The 19,270-nt window shown below is 45.3% G+C and overlaps 1 protein-coding gene across 3 annotated transcripts in view; it reads left to right on the top strand.

Moving 5' to 3' along the window:
• The window catches only part of SAMD14 (sterile alpha motif domain containing 14), a 206,530-nt gene that overhangs the window by 138,460 nt on the left and 48,800 nt on the right, over window positions 1-19,270 (top strand). For all 3 annotated transcript variants that reach the window (XM_069237825.1, XM_069237824.1, XM_069237823.1), the window contains one exon: window positions 17,993-18,257. In XM_069237825.1, the coding sequence (XP_069093926.1) occupies window positions 17,993-18,257 (265 nt within the window). The remainder of the gene's footprint in view (window positions 1-17,992; window positions 18,258-19,270) is intronic.

Genomic DNA, 19,270 nt, shown 5'->3' with positions numbered 1-19,270 from the left:
TGTGCATCTCTACCTGTTTCTGTCTATCTCTCACCACATCCCTGTGTGTCAGTCCTTCTCTCTCTCTAGCTGTGTGCCCCTAACTATGGGCCTTATTACGACCCTGGCGGGCGGCGGAGGCCGCCCGCCAGGATGCCGCCCTCCATAATACCGCTCCGCGGTCAGAAGACCGCGGAGGGTATTATGAGTTTTTCCCTGGGCTGGCGGGCGGTCTCCAAAAGACCGCCCGCCAGCCCAGGGAAAAACTCCCTTCCCACGAGGATGCCGGCTCGTAATCGAGCCGGCGGAGTGGGAAGGTGCGACGGGTGCTACTGCACCCGTCGCGTATTTCACTGTCTGCCAAGCAGACAGTGAAATACTTTTAGGGGCCCTCTTACGGGGGCCCCTGCAGTGCCCATGCCATTGGCATGGGCACTGCAGGGGCCCCCAGGGGCCCCACGACAATCCCTACCGCCATCCTGTTCCTGGCGGGCGAGCCGCCAGGAACAGGATGGCGGTAGGGATTGTCAGAATCCCCTCGGCGGCGCAGCGAGCTGCGCCGCCCTGGAGGATTCTAAGGGGCAGTGGAAAACCGGCGGGAGACCGCCGGTTTTCCCTTTCTGACCGCGGCCAAAGCGCCGCGGTCAGAATGCCCCGCGGGGCACCGCCAGGCTGTCGGCGGTGCTCCCGCCTACAGCGGCCCTGGCGGTGTTACACCGCCAGGGTCGTAATGAGGGCCTATGGGGGTCATTACGACCCTGGCGGAACAAGTCCGCCAGGGCCGTGGGACGCGGTGGCACCGCCGACAGGCCGGCGGTGCCCCGCGGGGCATTCTGACCGCGGCGGCTCAGCCGCGGTCAGAGAAGGGAAACCGGCGGTCTCCCGCCGGTTTCCCGCTGCCCCAAAGGAATCCTCCAAGCCGGCGCAGCATGCTGCGCCGGCATGGGGATTCCGACTCCCCCTCCCGCCATCCAGTTCCTGGCGGTTCTCCCGCCGGGAACCGGATGGCGGGAGGGGGAGTCGCGGGGCCCCTGGGGGCCCCTGCCGTGCCCATGCCTATGGCATGGGCACGGCAGGGGCCCCCGTAAGAGGGCCCCTAAAAGTATTTCAGTGTCTGCAAAGCAGACACTGAAATACGCGACGGGTGCAACTGCACCCGTCGCACCTTCCCACTCCGCCGGCTCTATTACGAGCCGGCGTCATCGTGGGAAGGGAGTTTTCCCCTGGGCTGGCGGGCGGTCTTGTGAAGACCGCCCGCCAGCCCAGGGGAAAACTCGGAATACCCTCCGCGGTCTTACGACCGCGGAGCGGTATTTCGGAGGGGGGAAGCCTGGCGGGCGGCCTCCGCCGCCCGCCAGGCTCGGAATGAGGGCCTATGTCTGTTAGTCTCCATCTGTGCCTGTTCTTCTCTCTCTGTCTATGCCCCCTCTGTCTCTGCCTGGCCTCCTCTGTTTGAGAAAGAGCATACATCTTCTTATTGAGCCAAACTAAAATGGCTGGCCATCGAAGAGCAAGTCACATTTAGCACCTTCTCAATCCTTTGGAAAGCCACACACCTTTGCTAGCTCAGAGGCCTTACAGGACAATCCACACAAAAGAAGCAGGAAATAAATTTTCACTCCAATAGAGCACCAAGACCTCTGTAATCAAAGGGAGAGGGCAAAGTCTCAGAGGGAAACAACTCACTAGAGCAGGTACAGAATTTAGTAAATCATTTCCTCCTTCACAGCCAAGCTGAAAATGCACTTAATGAACAATATCTCTTGAGATACCTATTTTCTTCCTATCCATTGTATTACTCGTTCTTTTTCATGCACCCTTAAGTGTGACTAAACCCAGGGTCACTGAAATTATGTGGCAGGGGAGGACCAAATTATGTGGCAGCTTTGACTAAATCATGCTGGAAGAAAGCACAAATGCTGTGGTGTAATGTGGCGCACTTTCTGATAATATTCTTTCATCATCTTCTAAACACTGAGCATAGGTATCACCACATTAGAATAAAATGAACACCCAAATAGAGAAAATTAGCAACAGACAGGTGGGCAATCAAATTTGTGCAAGGCCTTCAACTGCGCAGCAGTATGTTTGAGCTGAAACATTGTTTTCGTTAAAATATACAGGTTAGGCAGTAGATGACGGACAATATGCAAATCCATAATTATGCAGCAAACGCCATAGCCACAAAATCACATAATTCAAGGGGCCCTGACTAAACCCAGCTGTGTAAGCATGTCAGGTATAGGAGCTACCTTGACACTGAAGTACCTGTAACCAGCATTTTTTCTTTCTCTCTGCATGTTTCTTCCTTTTAAATGTAGTGCAGCTAAGGACATTCCAGTTCATTCTGCACCTCGAAGCTATACCTTTCTACTATTTGTTGCACATAATGAATTAAAAAATGCAGTAACTGGATGCTAGGGGCCAGAATTCACCAAAAAATATAAAATACAAGATTATTTTCACTGGGCTTTCACATTCTTCGTGATATCAGAGGCCTCGCTTAGCAATCGTACTGGGGCATACATTTTTCTGATAATAATAATGTTAATTAGAACAACCTTTTTATTTATTTTGCACCTCGTGTCACTTTTAACAGAAATGAATAACAGCTGTTACTGTTACCAAATTTAACAGTTCTAGATTCACTGACTTCAGAAGAATGAAAGACTGATCTGGCCTTGCCAGGCATCAGACTTGCAGACCACCGCATATTTCTGCATAAATGTTCAGCTCACTGAGCCATCATGTCAGGGTTCTACCATGATTTGCGTGCGCTTGCTGGAGTTTACGGTATTTCTATGCTTCTTCTGTAAATCATAGGAGGGGCATATTGATGCGCTTATTCAGTTGACAGGATCATTTCCTAATCTAATTCCAGTTCTTGAATATTTGGGGAAAATAATCTTTCAAGGGCCATGCAGTAGTCTAGACCAGGTTTCGCCAACAAGTAACTTGTGAGCTACTGATATCTTGCCAGGTACCTGTAAGAAGCTCACCTGTGTGCAGCTCAGCCTACTAAATTAGAAGCTTTTACTTGGTTGAACTGATATATGTATACCAAAATTGAGTGTGTTATTGAAACTAAAATGTGTTTATTTTCAGAACTCACAAACTGACATTTGGAGAAAAATGGCTACGTTTCCTATATGTAAGGCTAATATATGAGTTACACATCATGTTGCTTTGGGAAAACCTTTCCACAAATGTTATTACGTTGGTGCCAGAGGCACTTCTGTAATAGCTGTTGTGTATTACCCATGTGTAGACGTTACATATTGACAGAGCTTTTTATACAATAATGCTTGCAACAATGCCTGATGGACTGAGGTGATCACCGCTGGTAATCTTGCATATGGTAGACATTAATGTAATCTCATGTTATGTGGTCACTTTTACAACACTTATCATACATCTAGAGTGTTCAAGAACTGAAGTATGGGTATGTCCCTGTGCATCCGTGCAATTGGATTGAACACTCCCTCAGCAGGAGTGGTGGAGCATGGAAGGATGGGCAGCTTCAAGAGGCGGAACACTGATTTCTCCGATAGCCTGCCATACCTGCTGCTTCATGCTTAACCATGTCAGACGGAAGTAATCTTCCAAAGTCTCTTGCATTAGGCAGGACTCATCGTAGGTTTCCTCTTGCAACGCAATGCCCCAAGTAAACTGCTTCTCCCTGTGGCGTTTCTCCCTATTCACAGCAACCCCGATTCATTGGATGCTCATGCTATTCTCCTTCACAAGAACGTGGCAGGAGTATTTTTGGAACCAAAATGGCTGACTCGTGACTCAAGCACTCCCTTGAGGCAGGCTGAAAGCTGCCATTGACCTTTCCTTCCGTCAGAGACACTTGCCAGTATCACTTTGTCAAATAGGAAGGGTTTGGGGGATTTTGGAGAGCCGGACTGATCCATCATTGTAGGGCTCTGGCGTGCATCTAGTGTGATTATCAATTTCACTTTTCTGATAGCATGGAATGCTGAACCTGACTCAGCCAGTCAGAATGCTTAAAATGTTGAGTCTCACTTCTGCTGTTTCCCTACATTGCAGTTTCATTTTCAGGTACTTGAAGCAGGCTGAAGCAAAGTGCATACATTTTGCCTGTCTTCAGTGTTATTCTTTTCCAATAGCCTTATTCTCAGGTATTTTTAGCTGTTAATTACATTCTCCTAAGTGTGCGCCCTCACCTTCAACTCTGTTTCACAATCTTCTAGTGGGCGATTAACAATGGTTAATGCACTGTGCACAGGGTATTATCTCCTCATCAGTCTTCCTCATCCTGTCCTTACACCATGAATGAATCCCCAGTCTCATTGTGGGGAGATCATAATTTGCATAATTTGCTGTAGACTAATTATGCAAAATTACAGCTAATTCCACAAGAGTAAGCAGATTTTTTCATCAAGCGTAGCCCTACATTTGGTGCTATTCTCTTAGTGCAAAGTGCAAAATGCACCCTCACGTCCGAAATTAAAATGCATTATGCATGAAGAAAATGGCACTAAATCCAACATAACTGGAACAGCAGCAACCAGCAGCCGGTTACACTGTGTTCCTGTCCTCTTGTTTAAGCATTTTTGTCCCTGTCATACAAATGCTCATAATCAAGTAATCTTCAGTAATTTCACATCACAAGGGTATTGCAAAATTACTGAAATTACTCTGAATACATTGGCATAATTAAAATTGGCCTAGGCCCAGTCTCACACATATTGTTTACCTATCCCAACCTAAAATCTCCTCCAGTATGGTGTCCAATACCCAGAGATATATAAAAGAGGAACTCCCTGTGAGCACTTCCTGTTTTTTTCCTCTATGAGAGCATAGGGTTTATATAAACATGGCATTTCTGCCTACTCAATCAGAAGTTAGCACATATTAAATGTAATAAGGCAATACAACGTAAGTCTATGGGAGAGGCATGCCTTACAGAAGTGAAAAAAACAAATTTAGGATTTTTTCACTGCCAAGACATGTAAAACTTAAAACTTTACCTTCTTGGCTAAAAGTAATAATTTGTATACATGTTATTATTATTATTATTATTATCATTATTATTATTATTATTATTATTATTTTGTTTTTAGTAACTTTTAATTCACTTGTGTTGGAGCTAGTTCTAGCAGCTTTGTTTTAACAGGTAAGGGTCAGGTCCGTCTTGCTAGGCAGACAAGACCAGGAGCACACTTACATCATACACTGAGCACCCATTTTTTGCTAGCATCCTTTATTCAGAAAAGGGCTGCTGTATTCCCTTTTCCAAGTAGTAATATTAATTTATTCGGTTTCGGTTTCCCGGCGTGTTTCTGCAACCAGTCTGCCTGGTTTCAACATGATGATTCTCTCAAGAATTCACAGACTGCATTATTTTATTGCTTGGTTACCAGCTAAAGCAGGAAGCTTCAATGTTTTGCAGCAATACAGTATTCTGGTTTCTCTAGAAAACACCACCACGCTGATATGGCAGCTCTCCTGAGGGTCACCCAGGCCCTTCAAACCTCACCCCTTGATATCCTGCAATGCTTGATGCAGACGGTTGTGAAAGCACCCTTTAAAGCAACATAGGCGCCTGCTCCACCTAATATGCAAAGAATAATGCTGGTGATGATCCTGCAGACCATGACGAAGAGAAGATCACAGGTCTCTTTGTCCAGGGTTCTGATCTTACTGAATTAATGCCACATCTAGGAAACAATTTTGGATTTCCACTTCTACTTTTGGGAACCAGCCTTGAAGATGTCTGTTCACAATACCAGGCACTTGAGCCAGAGTCTCTTCCCCCTTCATAGCACTGTCCGACAAGTGTTATCTCATGAATAGAAGGATTGTGATAAAAAGTCATTTTCAAGACTTTTGACTAAATATGATCCCTTAGAGAATTTTTCTGAGAAGTTCCTGGCTGCAGACAAGGTGAACAGTTTAATGGCCGGCCTTTCATTATAAGGCAAAGTGGTCTCAGAAGACTCTCTCTTAAATGACCCTGCAGACAAAAAGATAGAGGATGCAATTAAATGAGCATATGTCACCTCGAACGTTGCCATTAGGCCTAACCATATGTAACTTACACAGTTCAATCCCTTTTGAAGGATTTTCAAACACTGGCAGACTAGATGCTCCATGCTCAAAGGTGTAGACTATTCTCTCATACTCTTGATGATGTAACAGCAGGTCCAATTGGTATGAGAAATAGCATTCAATAATCTGTGTGCAGTGGCATCAGCTCCTGGAACTTCAGTTGCAGCCCACAAACATATTTGATTCTTTCCTGGAAGCCTGATGCAACTTAGAAGGCCTGTCTGATTAAACTGCCATTTGGAGGCTCAAAGATGTTTGGGGGCATATTTATACTCTGTTTGCGCCGGAATTGCGTTGGTTTTTTTGACGCACTTCCGACGCAAAACTAACTCCATATTTATACATTGGCGTTAGACGCGTCTAGCGCCAAAGTCCATGGAGTTTGCGTCATTTTTTAGCGTGGACACCTACTTTGCGTTAATGATATTCAATCATACTTCTTGTTTAGAAGGAATCAGGTGACTTTTGTCTGTGTTGGACCTCAAATAGGTGATTTGGCTTATTCCTCACCATTCATTCAAGATGGGATCCTTACAGACCATTGCACCTCTCATCCAACCTGGAGGCTTTCTGACTTTGATAGACATGGTGGATGCATATCTGCATATTCCCTTCCACGTGAACCTTTAGAGATTTCTATGCTTTGCAGTGATGGGCAACCATTATGAATTCCAAGTATTAGCCTTCAGTCTTGCCTCAGCACCAAGAGTTTTTATTAAATTCTTGGGTCCTCTGGTGGATATTTTCCACAAATTACGTATTCAGGTATGACCACAGTTGTATGATGCTTAATAGCCTCTGCTTCTTCTTCTTCCAAGGCAGAAGAAGATATCCAGCAGGTTTGCAAAGTACTCCGAGAACATTGATTTCTTCTCAACATCAAGAAATCACACCACAGCACATTGCAGTGTTTTCAATTCATCAGGGCTGTGTTTCGGACAGATCTGAGACTAGTGTTCTTAAAGGCAGAAAAAAGTACAAATTGTTCTCTCATTTGCTAAATCTTCTAGCAAGAAGTTGGGCCTCTGCAAGGACCTTGCTAAGAAATTAAGCAAGATGGCATTCACTCTTACTATTCTGTCCTGGGGGCGTCTCTATCTTTACCTGAGGATTTGCCATCTTTTACAATTTTGGAGTCCAGTTTTAGAGGACTACGAGGCTCTCATCTCAGTGACAGCAAAGAATTGAGAGAACCTTCAATGGTGGCTTCATTCTGTGAATTCAAACATGCATTTTCAATTGAGGTTCCCTCCTCTCTTAATTTTGACAACTTATGCAAGCAAGAGAGTTTGAGGGGTAATTCTGAAGGATCTCAAAGCCCAAGGTAGGTGGTTCAGTCAGAAAGCACTCTCATCTTCCATTTGGACGAAGTTGGCTGCATTACAGAGGGCCCTCCTTTACGTCTCTCCTCTAATTCATCAGCAGGCAGTGTGTGTCCAGACAGACAACCAGGTGGTGAGGGCCTATACCAACCACCAAGGGGCATGGGGTCACCCATGCTTTCTCTCTTTTCTGAGGAGATATGCCCTTAGTGAGAGAATAATCTCCTCTCTCTCTCTCTCAGTGGAGTAGGAGAATGGGCCTGTGGACCTTTTCAGACATGGGCTTCCTTATTTGGTGACACTGTGTCTTTGTCCTTTCCTCTTGCAGAAGATCTTGGAGAGATTCCATCATTCATGGCTAGATCTCTTTCTCTTTGAGGATAACGTCCTTCTTCCGCTTTTGTACAGCCTGATTCCCTCTTGAGGAGATTGGGTGATAGATGCTCTATCGATTTTTTGGCCCCTAGGTCTCCTATATTGTTTTCCTACCTTCCAGCTGAATGTCAGGATTGTGAGAAAAATTTGCGAGGAGCATGCAGAAGTCCGTCAAGTAGTTCCAGAGTGACCTAGGTTTCCGCTCCTTCTTCAAAAGTCAGTGAACCTCATTGGCAGTTTCGAATCAATAAATTTGTATTTGTTGAGCGCAACTTATCATCCTGGGGGGATCCAGGCACAGGGGGTTGAACTCTGCGTGCTGACGGCCTCTCATCGAAGAGGCAGGTCTTGAGTCGAGGAGGGAGTGTGCAGTTCGTAGTTGGAGGGGGAGATCATTCCAGGCTTTGTCTGCGAGGTAGGAGAAGAAATTGCCTCTGAAGTGGCTATGGTGGATGTTCAGGATGTGTGTGAGGGTGAGGAAGATTGATCAGAGTTCCCTGGTGGGCTGGTGGAAAGTGAAAAACAGTGGTTGATGTGTTTGCGTCCAATGTTGTGGAGGGCTTTGTAGGCAAGGGTCAGAACCTTACCCTTGCATCTCTTCTCCACGGGAAGCCACTGAAGGCTCCTGAGGTGAGGGGCGATGCTGGTACCCTTGGGGAGATCTAGGTTTAGTCTGCCTCTGGAGCTCTGTATGGTTTGGAGGCGGATGAGGAGATGGGTGATGACTTCCGTGTACAGCGCATTTCTGCAATCTAGTCTGCTGGTGATGAGAGCTTGGGTGACTGATCTTCTGGCGTCAAAGAGGATCTGTCTGAAGATCTTTTGAAGCATGCGGAGGAAGAAGGAAGCAGGAGGATGCAACTGTGTCTATCTGTTACTTGAAGATGAGGTTGCTGTTGATGATGATGCCTAGGTTGTGGGCATGGTCTGTTGGGGTCGGGGGTTGACCGAGTGCAGCGGGCTACCGGGGGAGGGGTTGTTTCCGAAAATGATTACTTCAGTCTTGTCTGTGTTTAGCTTCAAACAGTTGGATCTCATCCACTTGGCCACATCGGTCATGGCATTGCTGAAGTTTGCTCTTGGGGCGGCCTGGTCCTCGGAGAGTGAGAGGATAAGTTGCGTGTCCAGGGCCTCTTTGCCACGGTCCTGAAACTCCTCTGCCCTTGTCTTCCCATTATGAAGACTGATTTTTTAATCCTTCCTTTGTAGCTGTGTGCTTGGTTGATGCAGGGAGTGCTCACAGTGAGTTTTTGTTTTAAGTATCTCTGGGTATTGGGCACCATATTGGGAGTAGTTTTTAGGTTGTGCTAGGTAAACAATATCTATGAGGCTTGGGATTCATTAACACACACTACAGGGGTGAGAGGAAGAAAATCCTTGTCCAACCTCCCAATATACGAACGAATCACACAAAAAGGACAAGCAATAAACATAGAGATCCCGACAATTATCTCACCAGCTAGAGATACAGCATAATATTTTAGAAAAAACTGTCCTCACCCACTAATAGTGGCATACTTCATCATAGGGCTATGCTGACACATTCCCACTCTAGCCAACGTAAGGAATGGAGCAATAGGGAGGGGAAACAGAGACACACGACTGACAAACAAGGACCACAAACATAAAGAGCACCTCACTCAATGGTTAAAACTATCTCAAGTGAAATCCATATTCAATCTTTATTCCAGGTTTCACCAGATAGGATTAAAAAGGTTTAAGGAAACGGTGCTGATATGGGGAAACAATCCCCCTTCACCCTAGAAATACTGTACAAGGTCAACATGTTTCGGCCCTTACCATCGCCCATAAGGGTCATTCGGCCTTCAACAGGATCATATAACCCCTTAACGTTCTATGCCCTATCTGTCTCATACTTAGTTAATGACAAGTAATACGTACAGATTCAATATATCATTTCTTCCAGTACACACACTTAGAATTACCTATAAGGGAATATAGAGACAAATATAAAATTAACAAGCAAACTCCTTTGTCCCCATATTGTCTCAGGTTCACTCATGAAATATTGCCTGTACCCATGTCCCTAAAGCCCCTTCGTTGTGCATGCACTCCATGCTTATGTTTCTCCCATATCGGGGCTATGTTGATAAATAGAAGCTTAGTGCAAACCTCTTAAAAACACCCACCATCACCCAAGGCAGTGTCACAGGTGTCAGGTTTCTCGATATGTGAATGCGATTCCACTTACTGAGTTTTCATTATAAATTTCCAAAACTAGAGTACAGTGGGAGCACCTCTCAGCATTCACACACTAAGGCCCATATTTATACTTTTTTAGCGCCGCATTTGCGTCATTTTTTGATGCAAAAACAGCGCAAACTTACAAAATACCAATGTATTTTGTATGTTTGCGCCGATTTTGCGTCACTAAAAAAGTATAAATATGGGCCTAAGTGTAAATATAAACGCAAATCGATGTAAACAAACATTCTATGAAAACCATGCGTCACACCTCTCATGAGTTGAGAATTGCTTTCTCTTTCCATATTGTTGACCGCTGGCCCATTCCCCGCTCACCTCATCAAGGGCCCGGTGCCGCCCCTCTGCCACACTTAACTCCGTGAAGGTAGGGGGCAGAACGTGGTTCCATCTTTTTATTGCATCCCGTGATCAGGTGGTTGAGCATTACCTGCACACAACTCGACTGGTCTCCCTCTTATAAATCCATCCAACAGGAGCCGCCATGTTGGAGGAATGATCTTTCTTCCACTTCCGTATCTAGACTATGGAATAAACATGGTCTAGATTTTACCACACTCAACATGGCAGAGACTGACAGAGTTGTTTAGTATGCAGGCAGAACAGTCAGGCTATGTCTACCTAACATGTGACTTCCGAGATGCGCCACTTTGTAACCCTTTGTGCTACATTATGCCTGCCCCAGGCATAATTTATGCAAAGGGGGCGATCCCCTGTTAGGTGGGCCAGAAAAATGGCGCAAGGAAATCTAGCAGATTTCCTTGCATCATTTTGTTCGCCACTTTTAACACCTGTTCAGAGCAGGTGTTAAAAGAGGGCATGCCATATAATATAATGGGCCCATTCAGCGCCAAAATTTTGGCGCTAGTCCTGCAGAGTACATTAATAGCGTAAAAAAAATGACACTATTGCCCCCTTCCCTGCGCCATGGTGCACTGTATTTTAAATACGCTGCACACATAGTGGCAGTAAGGGGGCACTAAAGGGTACAAGAAATGTGGCGCTGTACTGTGTGAAGTGCCACTTTTCTTAAACATGCCCCTATTACCGCAATCATGCGGTAATGCCCTGGGCAGTTTTACTGGGCGAGTACGAGGTTAGCAAGTCAGACACGTGGTTTCCATCTTAACAAATGGTACAACCATAGGCCTTCCCTCTTTCAACCTGTTTTCTCTGTGCAATTTTCTCCATGTAGCAGTTGGAGATATTTGTCTGAAATATATTCAGGGTTCCAGCGCAGTTTGGATCTGATTGTGGGACTTAGACTAAATCAAAAAGAAATGAAGAAACTCCACTTTTGAAATGTTTTTTTTGGGGGGGGGCAAAATTATTTTGTTCCATTTTTTTATTACATGAGTAGCATAAATACCACAAAATTAATTTACTTAATTTCTCTAAAAATAAAGTAAAGTTTAATATAGACTTGGATTCCTTTGTTGTGATTAAGGGTGTGCAAAATTACAATTCTGCTACCATTTTACCAAGCTGATAAGCTTTGCACTTCACAATTTGCTATTTGCATACGTGTTCCCCTTTAGGGTTGATGTTTGTTGCAAAAAAACGTTTTTACAGGCAATTTTTCCCAGAAAAATGTTTAAAGGGAGAATTCGGCAACCAAAAATGTGTTTCACAGCATTTGTTTGTACTCAAAACATACATTATGTGGAGTATTTCACCTTCTATATTTTTAAAAAGTCACCAACTTCATGAAGTTGCCAAACTGGCAAACTTTTTTAAAAATTGCAAATTGTGCACACCTACAGTAAAATTATCTAGTAATACCTGTGTTACATATCTTTTTCTTCCATTTAGTTCTGGCTGTAGCATAGAAAAGGTGCCACGAGATGCCCTGGTGAAAGCAAAGAAAATGGATCCTACTTCCTCTCCGTTTGGTAGTACACTACTGCCATTTTTGGGTTGCAGGGCCCCAGTGCCACTGCACCTGGTGCACTAATGATAACTAAGGTTATGTGCCCTGGTGCACCGTTATTACAAATTATGCTTTTTGTAGGATGCTATTTTGGGGATTTAGTCATCTGACTATCAGCTTCACAAATTAAAAAAAAAAACATTGTGAACTTTGGAGAGTGGCGCAGAGCTCTCAAAGTATAATAAGCTCAGGAAGGCAGTTTCAGTGGGTGCAAAGGACCACACAGCCAGAGGGTTGACGTCTGCTACTTGGCTGCGTCCTCGCCCCGCTTTCTTGGCTCTGACTCACTAGATGTTTATAAGTGCCCACCTCACTGTAGACGTCCCAGTTCTCGTATCTTTGGGTAATGTGCTTATTTGTGAGCATTGCCACAGTGTTCGCTGACGGGGAGATAACAAATCCATGCACGCTAGTGCCTATGCTTGAAATACACTGGCATGTGCACCGCAGGCTGCGGGGCATCACCGGGCGGGGAGCGCAGATGGAACACCACCTGTAGGGTGACCACCTCGCTCCATGTCTTTATACACACGGTTTCCAGTCCTGTGCCGTTTCCATGACAACCTGATGCATTCTATGCGTTGTAGTCCTGGTTTTGGTTAATTGCCCTAATTAGACTAATATGCCTGGTGTCACTTATTTACAGGTGAAAACAGTATCTGTAATGAGGAGTAAGGAGACCAGCCACCGGCCCACTAGGCTTGCTGCCCACCACACTCGCCCTTACTGGTGGGAGTCCCACCCGGCACCATCACCCAGGTTGTCCTGTGACCGGCTAGCCGCTATTCATGGCTGTTGAAGTCTCCAGCTGCACTTGAGCACCCTAGCTGCCCTCTCCCTAAAATTGGCTGCTTCCCCACTCTTACCTGATTGTGGAGGTGATACAGCATCTTTTCCCAGGATTTCCTGCACGCGTGTCTCACCCACGGTATATCCTACAAGAGTAACCTATTGCACAGAGTTCCAGAAGTGAGGCCTTTTCGCTCCTCACGAAAACTCGGGTATCCTCAGGACACTTCATTACCCCGCAGCAGAGCTCCTGAAGGTGCTGTTAAAAACGCCACCGCTCCTACTACTCATCTTAGTTAAGTTTACCTGTTAGTTGTGAGTGCTTAAGTGCCATTGAATGTAGGACAGGGTGCTCTGATTTACAGAAGCCCATTTTCTTCCCAATCCTGCCTTTCCTCAACTAGTTGAGTAGATCTAGGAGAACTGAGTGAGTATCAGCCTGGGGCACAGCTAACACTTGTGCTGCAGATGCATTGGCACCACGACCAGGAGCATTAAATGCTTCCTAAACTGCTATTATGGCTGCATGTTACTACCCAATGGTGTATGGTGGTCAATTTCCCTTGTATGCACCAGGGACCATGGCACCCTTGCTATGCCACTGCTATCATCCTGATTATCGACCCCCCCCATGGGTGTAGATTTATTGGCTTCTGAAATTATTGACAGTTTCAGGAAAACGCCTGCAAAGCAGGGCTAATCTTACGTTTTCAAGTGTATTTCTGGGAAACCTTCCTCAATTCCTTTCTTGGCCAGAGTGTGCATATTTGTGTGCATAATTGTATGTGTTGCAAAACTGCGCATGGTTAAATGCCACTAACTGTGCAGTGGCAGCATGTTCCCCTATTATTTGTCCATGACACTGAGTGGAAGCTCCTTTCTTCACTCCCTCAGAGAGCCGCATGACCACCAGGAAGCGGGTCTTGGTAGTCCCACCATTGAAAAAGAACCTTTATGTTGAACTGCTAATGGGTTTCTGTAGGTACCACGCCACAACTAGCAACCATCATTGGAGCTTCAGGAATCACTGTCAAGCCTTTGAATTTTATAAGAAGGCAGTAAATTGATGGACTGTTCTCTTCGCCTTCCACCCGTGAGGCATCCTTAGTCACTGTGGAATTTGATAATGTTCGTCTTTATTGACAGAATCACTGTTTAGCACCATGGCAACCCATGATCTACAACTGATGAACTTCGTGGCAGACTTCTAAGTGGCAATTATTTCATGAGAGTGTCGGTGAGTGCATTTCAAGCACTGGCCCTGCGACACCCAGTGCACACAGAAGTGCTGGCTCACAATGTACTCGTCTTTTATTACCGAAGTCATCTCAGGTTTCCACATTAATCTGGAAATAGCTTGTCCAATATTTTATAATTGGCGTGCTTATAAGGCTGAACAGACAGTACATAGTTTAAAAATAAAAAGTACTGTGACTCTTTATATCAAGCACACTAACAAAACCTAAAAGGGCCTGATGTAGCCATACAGACGCCTCTCTAACGGTACTCTATCTGCCAAATTTGGAGCCCAACGGGGTCAGCTCGTTTATATTCCTGCCAATGTACAAAATGTTCGGTGGACAACTGCTGTCGGTTTTGATGGCCATACAGCAAATTTTGACAAAGTTTTTGCTTTTTCAGAATCAGACTCCCAAAACTGGAGTTTTAATCTGAAAAACAAGCTTGAGGGAGTCATTAAAGGGAGATGGTAGCATCCCTGGATTTCCAGGTGGCACATACATATGCCAATTATCTGAATAGCAGCAAAAAGGTCTACATCACATACATTCCGGCTTTGTAGGACCCAATTCCAAAGGCAGTTTTCTTTTGTGTGAGGGACCCTATTGCTTCGCGCAAGCTAGGTCTGTACGGCTTCTCCACTGTAACCGTAGTCAGTCTAGAACATCCAAACGTAGCAGGGTGTACAAGGATGCTCTATACCAATTATACATGTAATCCTCTAAAATCACTCTTTCACGCTCCAGCAAGCTTTGCGTTTACAAATGCCAATAATTACATAGAGACCAAGCCTTGACATCTTGATGATAATTAAATTATAATGAATTTGTAAAGTGCTTGACTACTCTAGCGGGGTTTTCCAGCGCTGTCTTCCAACTTGTAAAATAGAGGATTCATTCTTGGGAGTTGAACAATGTTAACTGAGGCCTCTCCCTATCTCGACATCTTTTGCGAAGCTAAACCTACCCGTCTTCAATACTTTATAAGTTGTGGCTGAGGCGTGTACTGTGGACTGCTGGGGTGCCCAGAAAGCAATGCACTTACTTTGTTTTGCATCCTTATGCAATGGATTTGGATAATCACAGGATGATAAGGTAACCAGATTCTTCTCTGCCTCTGGTTTCACATTGATATATTAATTTATTCCTTAATAAAATTATTAATTCTGTTTGGTGAGCCGTAAATACATAATGCACCTATAAACAGACTATACATCACGTATCATCACCCTTGCCTAGCAGAGGTTGGCAGTCATACTATATAATATACCATGATGTCCTACATCAACAGCCCTATTAATCGTCTGAGTAGCTCAGAGTACAATCTCATGTCTTATAAATATGATGTATTACCTGATAATTTTAATGTCGATGTCTTAGTTCATGTATCGCATCATGCTCATGTTTTTGTGGTGTAGGTTGAACGCCAGAGGTGCAAACAGCATTTACTACAGGTTGTCACTGCTGGGAACTGTTGCTACTACATTTATAAGATATCTTTAATATAATGACTACAGAAACTAACATTGGCAAAGACAGTAGTTCTGGTTTAATTTGCTAATTCATCCAGCATTAGCACATTTAGGGGAGACAAATAGGAGGGATCTACAAGGAGTGGACACAGTGAACTGTTGTAAAGTAGACCCTCATGCAGTTCAGGGCGATCACTAGAGTGGAGTTGAAAGGATACATCAAAACAGCCAATAGCATCAGGTGAGAGATAAATTCTCCACCAGGTTGAGCCAAGACATAATTGACTAAGGGCCCAATTAAGAGTTTGTCGGACAGGAAAGTCCATCCGCCAAACTCCTGACAGGGTGGCCGCCGCCTTTGTGGTGACCACTCCTCTGGAGCTATTAAGAGTTCCCCCCAGGTTGGCGGGCAGAAACCTTTGTTTCCTCTTGCTGGGCTAGCGGGAAACAGACTACAGCATTGTCTCCAGCTAGTAATCGTGCCGGCAACAATCTTGCACGAGCACCCTCGCAATATTCACTGTCTGCAAAGCAGACAGTGAACAATGTGACGGTGCTGGGCAAAGGGGCCCTTACACTACCCATGCCAAGTGCAGGGGCTTCCCTGTTCCCCCTGTATCTGTTCTCCCCCAGCCTTTTCATTGTGGTCTAACCGCCGTGAAAAGGCTGGCAGAGAACGAGGTCGTAATTTACAGGAAAGCACAGCATGCAGCATTGCCCTGGTGGATTACGATCTCCGACACCTCCAGGCCGCCGGTATCATGGATTCTGGTGGTGCTGGCGGAACCCTGGCAGTCTGACCGCCAGGGTCTTAATGTGGCAGTTGGACCGCCACAACAGCGACAGGTCTCTTTGACGGCTGAGGCACCAAAATCCAGAATCAAAAAAATGCCAAAACTGACCTTTAAAAAACTCAAATTACAGCTTGTGTAAAAACTGGAAGCAAAACCACTCACTTACAAATAGCATTTTTGTTCGTTAATTTCTGTATTTTTGTCCTTGATTTAGTCTTTTATGCAAAAAAATGACTTAAAACGTGCCTAGAGTTACCTTGCACACTTTAGGACCTCATTATCCTTATGTGCTGTTATCACCCATTGAGTCTCTGGAAGGTGAGAGCAGTAGGTGTAAGCAAGTGCTGGTTACTTCAAGTGTTAGGGCCTAATTTAGACTTCAGACGATGGTAAAATAGTTCACCGCCCTGACAGAGTACCCATCCTCGGGATTTTGAGTTGTCTGCCGGCGCAGTAGACATCTCTAGCCATTGACAGGAACCACAGTCACAGCGGTTCCTATCAATAAATTAAAAGTTTGATGAACGGCAACCCGACAAACGTTCAACAAGTTTTTTTTTTTCAAAAATGAATTCCCAAGGCAGGACTGAAAAAAAAATGAATGGCCCCCACGCCAAAAGGGATGTAGCTGGTGCAGCATGAGAACTGAGGCCTTATGGTGCGAGGAGCCTATTGCACCAAAATTAGGATGACCTTTTCCTTCCCAACCAAGGGCAGGAGATCCACTTACCTTCTTGCATTAGGGCCAGTGGTTCCCTTGCACCGCTGTTGAACAGTGTTAAAAATGAGTAAAAAACTGCATGGTTTTAGTGCATCATTGAGCTTTAATGAGCCCTAAGTAACGTTTATCAAAACACAAAGTGGCTGTACTATCCATTCGAAGACGGGAAGTACAGATACTTTGGGGACAATGGGAAGAAAGTGGTGGAGCATGATGAAATAGTGTCTCACATAGATATGGGGGTAGTGCTTAATTTGTGCCAGTGTTTGCAGGTGAGAGGCGCCCATACTAATTTTTGGGTCTGGGACTTATTTTTCATGATTAGACTTGTCCAATAGCAACAAAGCAAAAGGCAGAACCAGGAGAAACAAAAAGAAAGAGAAAGGTAAGAGTGACAAAGTGGAGAAGCAGGGATGAAGTCCACGATGGTGAAAGAAAGTGGCATGAGGTCGAATCAAGAATAGGAAGCCTTGGTATCTGGTAGCCCGGTCATCCAGCAGCCCTAGCAGTTATCTCCTAGGAAAAACTCTGGGCATTGCACTTATTACTGTTTTATACAAAAGTAATTCATTTTAAAAGTTAGGTGTCTTGAAAGCGCACACAGTAGTAACAGCATTGTTGTCATTTCTTACACAGACTGTGAATGTAAAAAACAAAAGACCAATAATTCCCACCATACACAACAGTGTATTTCTTGTTTTTTTTACACAGGCGGTGAATATGAACTGAGGACAGGTTTTTCTCATCTAATCCTCATTCTTTTGTAGTACTGGGTCACGAGAGAAGCTTCCATTGGGGGGTAATGGGAGTGTCGTTGAGGGATAGATCAGGACACCAGGTATAGAATACGAATTGCTTAGTGGCTTGAAGGTTGTACGTCAAACATCCTCCTAATGACTCCCTAAATCACTAAACACCCTCCGTCAGGTAGTAAGTCTAGTATATTCTGTGGTCTCAATGACTATTATCCATCTACTGTAAGTTCTCAGTGCTGAGACTAAAGGCGCTTTCCCATGGATGGCTGATCCCTGTAGCACACACATGATATCTCCTGTCCCTTCTGCTCTTCAGACGTCATCCTCCACCGCGTCCTCGCCCTTCATCCGCAACACAGCATTCTCTTTCGACACCTCTGTGGTCAAGCGCACCCTAGATGAAGAGGAGCTGCCTTCATCCCCACTGATCCGGTACCGAACCCTGACTAACGATTCCTCTCAGGAGGCCCTGGTGTCTGCATCCACCGACTCGCCCCCCAAGTCTTGCCACAGCTCCGACAGTTCCCCGATCTACACCCGCCGCGACCGCCGAGAGCGCCTGGCCGAGCGCCACAGTGAAGGTAAGCGGAGCTGAGCTCAGAGGATGGATATGTAAAGCTCCCTCTAAGGGGCAGTGGCACTTGGCTCCTAGGAGCGAGGTGTGGGTGTGGTGCAGAGGGGTGCTCATACTTTTGACTTAGAAGTGTGTGTTTTATCAATGACTCTGGAAAGAGCACTCAGGGCTGGCCTGATGTAAGAACCATAAACAAGATAATAAGCCTACCAACGGTGGGAGGGGTGTATTAGTGCTGGCTCTAAGGGATGGTGTAAAGGCACTAACTCTGTGTTAATTTACCAGGGGTTGGTATAACTGTGGTTTATAGATTAATTGTGCTGGCTTGGAGAACTGAGTGAGACTGCTAGCCTTGAGGAGAAATGTGCGACAGACACCCTGTCCGCTAGCCATCTGTGAACAACCAGCTTGAGGCGATTTACTGATCCCTTCTTCGGCCTCAGGCAGAGTAGAGGTGCTCTGGAGTTGCAAAAGCTCAGCACAAGCACAACCTCCCTGCTCCCTCCACAGGAGCTAAGAAGGGCTATTGCACTGAGTAAGTAAGGTAAGGTTTTTAAGGCCTCTTAGTAACAGATTTATGTACAGATGTCATGAAAGTTTTGAAGGGAACCATATACAAACCATAGAATACTATGGGCCTCATTTAGAAGAAACTGGCGCAACGAGATCGATTTTGCAAGTTTTCTTGTGCCGCCCTGCACCCCCCTAACAACGCCATGGGAGTGCTGTATTTACTGTACGGTGCTCTATGGTGCTCTGTGTCCACAGCTGCATCAGAAATTCTGACGCAGTTGTGGCGCTAAACTGTAGAATTGCAAACCTAGAGTCAAAATGTTGATGCTAATCCAGCAATGCTGAGGGGGGGCATTGAAAACAGCACAGTGTCACTTTAACACCTGCCCTCAGCAGGCATAAAAAAATGACGCTAGAATGACGCAGTGAAATCTTGTAGATTTCACTGCGCCATTCCCTTTGGCCAGCTAGGGGAGGAACGCCTCCCTTGCATACGTTGTACCTGCC

The sequence above is a fragment of the Pleurodeles waltl genome, chromosome 6 (assembly GCF_031143425.1).
Source record: "Pleurodeles waltl isolate 20211129_DDA chromosome 6, aPleWal1.hap1.20221129, whole genome shotgun sequence".
NCBI classification, from domain to species: Eukaryota; Metazoa; Chordata; class Amphibia; order Caudata; family Salamandridae; genus Pleurodeles; species Pleurodeles waltl.
This window is presented reverse-complemented; position numbering and strand designations above follow the sequence as displayed.